Raw genomic sequence first — 8755 nt, forward strand, 5'->3', positions numbered from 1 at the left:
GCATTCTGAATCTCCAACATTTTCACTCTTTGGTTGACAAAATTTTTTATTCTGGAACTGATGAAGCTTTATACAATGATAATGTTTCTTTGAACAACATGTTTTGGGAAATATTGGACTAGACATATAAAGAATTAAATATTTCTTTTTATTGTTATGAAAGAAACAAATACGTGTTTTTTTAAAAGACCCAAGTTGGACATGTGGCTGACGCTTATAATCCCAGCACTTCAGGAGGCTGAGGATGCATCACTTGAGGTCAGAAGTTCAAGACCAGCCTGGCCAACATGGTGAAACCCTGTCTCTGCTAAAAATAGAAAAATTAGCCGGGCGCGGATGGGCACCTGTAATCCCCGCTATTCAGGAGGCTGAGGCAAGAAAACTGCCTGAACCCAGGAGGTAGAGGTTGCAGTGAGCCAAGATCACACCACTGCACTCCAGCCTGGGTGACAGAGCAAGACTGTCTCAGATTAGGTAGATACGTAGGTAGGTAGGGTAAGTAGGTGAATACATAGATAGATACATACCCATAATACAGAGAGCTTGCAACAAAAAACATGGTCTCACCAGTCCAGCCCCACTCCCTAGAGAACAATACTTCTTTTCTGCTTTTAGTTGTCTTGATGGTTACTGCCATAATGAACTGTATTTTATTACTGTTTCTTGATTTACCAAATTTAGGTATTCTCTGTTACCCTCCTGCCATGAAATTTAAGGATTTACCTCACTCCTATCCCTCCCCTCCAACTCTTATTGATGGATGTATTATTTTACTTACTTTGTTGACCATCCTTGTAATTTTAAACCTCTGTGTTTCACTGACACATGTCCTTTGTTCTCGGAGTGCATTCCCACTTTTCTCTTAAATCCATGTTCTCTTCTGGGCCCACAGGTCCGTTGTGTGGCCTTTGTTTATAGGATTGGTTCTAAAACACTGACAGCTAGTGCTAAGGTTAGCAGGACCACACTGTGTAAAGTCTCCATCGGCAGGGCCTGTGCTGGGATTACGTTTCCTGCCACTACCTCGTAGACTTGTTGTGAAGGATAAGTAATAGAGCATAGGAAAAACCCCTAGAACTGAGCTTGGCTCGGAGCTCTTGACTCATCATCATGTGGCATTTTAGTTTACATCTCGTTTGAAGCACACATTTTTTTTTGGTATGTCTTCTATTTTTCCTGGAGTTTCTAATTGCCTCTTTTTTTCTTTTAAATAAAGAGTAATAATGTGCCTTTACTGTGTCCTGAAGTTTATCCAGCCTTATGGATATGGGGGGTGAGAAGGGATGAGGCCAGGTAGGAAGGGCAGCCCTGCGGCCACCCCTAATGCCAGAGGGCTGCTTTTTGGGGTGCCAGAGTCCCCCACCCTGGTTCTTCCTGAGCAGTTGATACCATTTTTGTGGTTGATGTCTGGCAAGGGTAAACACTGGCCTGTCTCCTGCTCTGAGTGAGGGATGGGAAGGAGGGAGCAGCATCCTGGGTGTAGCCCACCTTCGTCACCTCCCGTCCCCACTGTGTTCTGCCTCCTCCCCACCTGCACAGGCGCCTGATGGGGTGCTCTGGGCTGCTGCCTGTCGCCACGCTTGGGTCTGTGGGAACCTGTCTCGTTTTCCTGGTCTGCCAGCCAACCCTGGTTGGCCACTTTGGGACTTGCATGAGAGAAGGAGTGGCAGACTGATTGTAGAATTCCAGGCCCTGGAGATCCCTGAGGCTGACCCTCTCGTGTTGCAGACTAGATGGAGAATTATCTTCCTGTCCTGCAGAGGTCCAGAGTGTGGCTCCCGTGCGCAGCAGGGGTGCCTGGACGCCGGGAGGCCTGTGAAGCCAGGGCCTGGGCCTGTCATCCCCATGCGTTGGGGACCGCTGGCCCTGCCTGGTGTGTGGTGCTTCCTGCTTTGTGGGGTACTTAGGGAGTCCATGGCCAGGAGCCTGGGCCCTGCAGTTCAGCACCTGCAATCCTGTTTTATCCTAGGCCGTTTCCTCTTCCTCCATCCCAGGCGTGGGTGGGAGGGCAGGGCCCACCTTCATCTCTGCTCTGAGGAATTTGTCGCAGAAGCTCTCGGAGGTGGGGCACGTGGGAGGGGTGATGAGAGGCTGGGCTGTTGAGCGTCGTGGCCACTTTCCCAGAGAGGGTGTGCAGGTGGGGACAGGCCAGATACTGACGCTCTGCCCCTGTGCCCACAGGTGAGAGGCCCTTCGCCTGCAGCTGGCAGGACTGCAACAAGAAGTTCGCGCGTTCCGACGAGCTGGCGCGGCACTACCGCACGCACACGGGCGAGAAGAAGTTCAGCTGCCCCATCTGCGAGAAGCGCTTCATGCGCAGCGACCACCTGACCAAGCACGCGCGCCGCCACGCCAACTTCCACCCCGGCATGCTGCAGCGGCGCGGCGGGGGCTCGCGGACCGGCTCGCTCAGCGACTACAGCCGCTCCGACGCCAGCAGCCCCACCATCAGCCCGGCCAGCTCGCCCTGAGCCCGCCACAGCCATGAGCAGCCGCTCCCGCCCCCTCGTGAGTCCCTGGCCTTTCCTTTCGTAGTAAGAAGAGAGAACTCGATGCGAAGTCCACAAAAAAAGAATTTTCTTCACCTCAGGTGTCAAAAGTAAATTTGTCTAAAAAAAAAAAAACCCACAAAAATGTCAAAACACCACCCACCAATTGCACAATAGATAGACCCACAAAGTTGAGATTCAGCGGTGTTGAACCCCCTTTCTCAGGGATGGACACGTTCCACGAGGTCAGTGAGGACACCCCTTCCTGCCGCCTTACTCTGTACATAGATTTGCACTCTGGAGTTTTCTGTTAGGTCCGGGGACACACTGGGGACAGAGCAGGCCGGCCAGTCTGGAGCTCAGCATCTGGCTGGCTGGCCAGCCTGTGGGTCTGTTGGGAGCAGACGTGGTCACTGAGGTTTGTGCTTCCGCGGCAGATTCCTAAGCAGCGGGCCCGAGCTCTCCCTGCCCGCCCTACCCAGCCTCCGGCCTCTGCCGCACAGGCCCGGCCGGACTTGCAGCGCAGCTGATTCTGAGGGACAGGCCCCTGCAAAGGGAAGCCTTAAAGCTGTGCCGGGCCGGAGGAGCACTCCACCTGGATGACTGTGGAGTGGGCTCTCAGCCCTCTGCACCCTGCCTGCCTCCCTCCTCGCCTCCAGGAGCCCTCTCCTAGGGCACTCGGGAGCACTGGAAGCAGAGGTGCGAGCCCTGGCCGAAAGCAGCGCTGCACCATCCGGCCTCCTCTGAGGCAGGGGCCGGGTCACACCTGCCGGGACACCACTTCTTGGTGTCCCTATGGAAGGCACGCGGGACCCCATCACTACCATACCTGGGCCTCCGATGAGGAATTCTGGGCTTCTAAAAAGATGTCAGAAATTCCTGGTGGCACATGCAGTTCCGGAGTCCTCCCGCCTGGGCACCTTTGTTGGAAACGGTGGGCAGGTCCTGGGCCTCCTCATCAGAGGGTCTGTGTGCGCGGCTGTGCATGTGGCAGTGCGCCGTGCTTCACGGAGAACATTCGGTAGCAAGAGACCGGAACATTGTGACTTGGACCTTTTCAGGAGTGGCACGGATGTTACAGGAAATGCTGTTGGAGAGCGTGCATTCTGCTTCCTCCCCAGGGAACGCCAGATGGAAAGTTGTGGGAGACGCTTTTCTCAGACCCACCACATCCCCAACTCAGACTTAGCAAACCTCCAGCGTCTCCGTGTCCCCTGGACTCTTCCTCCCTCTTCTTCCTGCTTCTCCCTGCCCTGCCTGGAGGCCCCAGGCCACACCCAGCTGGTGTGGCTGCTCTGGTGCCCCATCGCCAGCCTTCTCCTGGCAGGAGAGAAGGAGCAGAGAGCCAGGGCCTGGGTTTGAGCACTGGGCAGGTCAGTCAAGCTGTGGTCCAGCAAGCTCCTCTGCAGATGGCTGGAGTGTTGACCCCAGGCTTGTGGCCCAGGTACCGCCCTCCCTTCTTCCTCAGAGTTGGGGCCTGTAAATGCAAGGGCCCAAGGACAGTGTGTGTGTGCGTGCGTGTGTGTGTGTGCGTGCGTGTGTGCATCTGTGTGTGTTGCGTGCATGTACGTATCTGTGTGTGTGCGTGCGTGCATGCATGTGTGCGCGTGCACACACGCATGTGTGCTGGGGGGTGGGGGGATTGGGGTGGACTCAGGGTATCTCGTCAGAGATACCCGTTTTGATGAGTACCTATTTTGATGCAAAGGAATGGCCCTGGGACCTCAGAGGGCCACAGGTGGGCTTCCTGGGCCCAGTGTGCCTTGGTCGTGGCCATCCTGCTTCTACCCGGCCCCACCAGTGTGGGATGCAGCACAAACCCGGGACCCAGGCCCAGCCGCTGGCCACTGTTTGGGCTGGCTCCAGAGGGGACGAGTGCCCTCTGTCACAGCAGCTGCGCAGGCACAGTCTGGCGTCAGGTGCCCGTTTCTCACTACTGTGTGTCAGCTGGCATTGGCCCGCAGCATGGTAGTAGCTTCCAGGTGGCACGATGGACCCTGAATTGGGCAGCAGCATTATTCCTGCTGCGGTGGGAACTGGTGGGGAGAGGGTCACCCCCGCTCTGGTTGGATACAGAGCTGGCCACTCTGGCTGCCGTGCTGTGTTTGGGCTCCCCGACAGCCCTGCTTGCGGCGGGTCTGGAAGACAGAGTGGAAGGGACCGTGACAGAAGAGAGCCCTGGGTGCCTGTGGTGCAAAGATCTCCATGCCCAGTTCCAAAGTGAGGTCTCTCCCAAAGTTGTTTCCGTGTGAGGCAGAGAAAGCCACACTCCGAATACATTTCATGTCTCAGGAATTCACATTCCAGGTTCAGGAATTTTATTCCAAAGTCCTTTGGTGCACTCACCGTCCACCGTTCCCAAAGGCAGGGAGAGGGAGCAGCCCGTCCCTGGGAGGCCGGCAAAGTGCTCTCCAGGGAGGGGACAGTCGTCCTTGTGATCTGCCCAGGGTGTCACGGCAGGAGATTTTCTAGCTTCACATCTGTCTGCACATAGGAAGGAAAAGATAGGACTCTAAACCTAGTCATCTTGGAATAAAAAGAAGAGCTGGTTTGTTTTAGAGCAGGGTGGGGGGTGGGGGAGGGAAGCGGGTGTTGGCTGTTTCCAAAGAGAGCACTTAATTTAATTTTTCCTTTAAATGACCCAGGGCTGTTCCGTCTGATAGATGGAAGGGTAACATTGCCTTAAAACAGAAATATGCAGGCGTTGGCTATTTTTGGCGTAAGAGTGTGTCTTCATTCCCAAAGCGGTTCTCGTTTAATGGCAGGGTGTGGTCCTTAGGCCCCGGCCTGGACTGGGAAATGAGGGGAGGGCACCAGGAGAGAAATCCTGAGGGGTCCTCCTGGCCAGACCCTCCTGAATCATCTGGAGCTTAAACTCATCTCACCTGAAGGGCGGGGAGAAATCCATGAATCTCAGGAGCAGTTCACCGGGGTCCTCATGGGCAGATTTCCATCTCATCATGAAGTGAGGGATGCCCGTAGAAGAGGGTGGTGGGCATTGGAACACTGCCTCCACTGAAGCGGGCACACAGGGCGGCCCTCCTGAAACAGCCTTCATTTTCTTCAAACATGCAGAATGTTTTCTTCCCAGCCTGCGTCTATTTCAGCGTCTTCCATTTTTGTGGTTTATGGCCATGCTTGCCAGTTTTGATGGGGTTAAGGAATCAGGACTCATAGAAATAATACTGAAAACTCCAACCCTTATTTTGGGACTTCAGTTCTGGTGGTCCATAGGGGCAGAGATCTCAAAATGAAGGTTGCCTGAGTGAAGGGAGAGCTCCCTTATAAAGGGCCTAAATTGACTTCAGGCTCAGCCATCGGGGGCTGGTATTGCTCATGTCCCAGATAAGAAAGCCCCTCTTTACATCAGCCATATTAGGGGAATGGCTCTCAGCTCCCCAAATGCCTACTGGATCCTACAGCCATACAGGAAAACAGACGGACACAGCCCTTTACTCAGAGAGCCCTGGGGTCCTGTCCTGCAGGGTGCTACATAGGAACATGCGGAGATGTCCTGGATGGGAACAGGGTCCTGGAGGAGCCCTGCCTGCATTCTGCTGCACCCCCACCCACGACTCTCGAGTGCAAGATCCCCTCACTCCCAACCCTGACTTGTTTCCCAGGCCCCACACCGAGGCAGGTGCCGGATTCGCCGTGGTGCAGCCTCCAGGTACAAATGTGAGGCATGGCGACCCCAGGCCCTGCTGTATCCAGAGCACAGCTCAGACCAGTGAGGGGTCATTCAAAGGTGGGGATGGGCAGAGAGGGCTGGCCACTCTGCCTCAAGACTTGACCTCAAGTCTTCTGTCTCCCTGCACGGTGTGTCCAGAAAACCAGCCTCTTTCTTGCCAGAAGCAGGTGCTAAGATGGACTGCACAGGATCCTGGTGCTCCCTAGGGACCCATTCAGGATCTCAGCCGGGTAGGGGTGCCCCCCAACAGGAAGATGTGATCTGAGCAATAGTGTGGCCTTGTTTCTCTGCTACTGGTTGTGGCTGTGTTTGCAGGGCTACCTGACCATTTTGACTTCCGACAGATGTCACTGATTTTTTCCCCCCATTTAAAAAAGGTCATTTAGTCAGACTCAGCGCTAGGTTTAAAAGGTATGTTGATGTGTTGATCATATCGCAACCAGTAAGAACTGCTTTGTAGGTTATCTACATCTTTTGCTGTTTCCGTATACAATTCTGGTCACCATATTTTCCAAAGCTAAAATCTGAGGTGTAGGCTGATGGTTTTTGAATTCAGGATTAACCCAGGGAGAACCAGGTCCTATGACTAATTTTCCTGATTCTGAGGCTCTGAAGGCTTGTCTGAGACACATTCCAGAGACCTTTGTACCAGAACGTGGATGCACAGTCCAGCTTACTACTGACATGCCTGAGCACCCTTTAGGGTGAGGCGCCACCTCCCGCCTGCTGTTCTTTCCCTCGGCATCAGAAGAGTTGAATTCGGCAGGAGATGGGAGCCCGGTCCACGAGGGAAGAGGAGCCGCGTTTGGTTTCTACTCACTCCCATGAAGATTTCGGACTTGCAGTGCAGCTGCCTGGCCCGGCCCTGCCTCTCTCTTTCTCATACAGCTTTAAAAACTTTACTACTTTTATTTAAAAAGGAACTGGATGGGAGAGAAGTAGCGTCCCCAACCCTACAAGTCACACATTCCGGGCAGGGGTGGGCGGGTGGTGTGGCAAGGGAACTACTTTCTTCAGGCCTCAGGGTCCTTGCTCCCTGGCCTCTTCCTAGAGGGCCCCTGGACAGGCCACATTGCGTGCTCATTTGGAAAGCAGGTGTGTGAGCTGAATGACCGAGGCTACACACTCGGTGCAGGAGCCACTGTACCTGGCTACCTTGAGAGGAGTGAGGGGCCACCTCCCATGTGGCTCTAGACACCACGTGGGCTCATCAGCTCCAGCATCTGTGCCAGGTCCAGGTGCCTGCTTCTGGGTGTGTGAGTGGGAGACTGCTCCCTGGCCTCTCCCTGGAGGGGCCCCTGGTGCGGAGTGCTGGGGCCTCAGGCTGGTCAGCCTCAGCAGGAGGGAGGCTCTCCTGAGCAACTATGCATTGTCATTGTCGGGTCTGGGGCTTGTGGTGGTTCCTTCGTGACTAGGAATTGCTTGTGTGCCTGTGTTGGGTGCATGCTTCTGGGTCTCAGCTGCCCCAGGCCCGCACAGGCAACCCCTTCCCATCCAAAGCCATTGGTGGAGCTTCTCTGGAATCGTTTGCCAAAAGCCCAAGGCAGAATCCAAGGGTCCAAGACCATTTCCATGGAGCTCATGTTTTTCGTTTCCGTAGGAACTTTTTTTTAACCAGCACCCACTATAATCCCGAAGGCCACGTTTCATCTTTTCTGGATCACTACAGTGAAGTATTACAGTTGTACAGTTCCCAGTCTGGCCTTGGCTTGCTCGGATTAAACTTTGTATGTATTTTGTATGGCATAGATTCTATATTGTAATGATGTCCTATGCAAAAAGAAAAATTAACGAAATTGTAAATTTTATTGTTTTAACGTGTATGCATGTTTAGTGACGTTTACATTTTGAAATAAAATTTATGATTCATTATTTTATTTGCTAGAGCCAGTTTCTTTGAAGGGCATGTCTTACAGAGGCTCTGAGGGGAAGGGAACTGAAATGAACAAACTCAAGCAGTTGCAATTGACTGAGGGACTGAAGCTTGCCTGGAACTTAGCGGGTCCTATTCTGGAAGGAAGGCTTTGCAGAAGAGCTCTTGAAGACAGTGGGTACTACTATTGGCTTCCCCTCCGTCCATCCCAAAGAGCATGGAGGAGAAAGGATGTGGTGATGACAGATTCCCTCAAAGGGCACAGCACCTTTCCCTCAGAGTCCCACAGAAACACCTGGACTTCCTTTTCCTGGATCAAAGCCACCGCTTGTTTGAACCCCGGATACCCTGCTTGCCTCACCCTTCAGCCTAGAGTCTAGAATCTAAACACCCCTGTTCTAGCTACCAAAGTTGCTCCACCTTACCATAGGCACTGACCCAAAGTGTGCTGCACTGGGGACAGGTCCCGGGGCCCTGGGGAGTAGGAAGGCAGGTGTTGGTAGCAGAGCCCGTTTAAGTCCCCAGTAAATACTAACTGCCCCTGGCTGCCCCCAGCGCAGGTGATGTCCTCATCAGAGGCAATGGGAAGCTTGCAGTTGTTGGAGGAGGTGGCTGCTGGGGTGGGGGTCTGGCCGGAACCCTGTGCTAGCCACCACATGTGGAAGGGAGGGGCCACAGTGCAAGCTCATTTGAAAATGAGGT

The 8755-nt window shown here is 53.8% G+C and overlaps 1 protein-coding gene across 1 annotated transcript in view; it reads left to right on the forward strand.

The window, feature by feature from the left end:
* Positions 1 to 8057, forward strand: part of KLF13 (KLF transcription factor 13) — a 47051-nt gene extending 38994 nt beyond the window's left edge. The window contains exon 2 of the mRNA XM_039479946.2: positions 2182 to 8057. Within this exon, the coding sequence (XP_039335880.1) occupies positions 2182 to 2471 (290 nt within the window). The 3' untranslated portion in view covers positions 2472 to 8057. The remainder of the gene's footprint in view (positions 1 to 2181) is intronic.
* Positions 8058 to 8755: the final 698 nt, after the last annotated feature.

The sequence above is a fragment of the Saimiri boliviensis genome, chromosome 5 (assembly GCF_048565385.1).
Source record: "Saimiri boliviensis isolate mSaiBol1 chromosome 5, mSaiBol1.pri, whole genome shotgun sequence".
Classification (NCBI taxonomy): Eukaryota; Metazoa; Chordata; class Mammalia; order Primates; family Cebidae; genus Saimiri; species Saimiri boliviensis.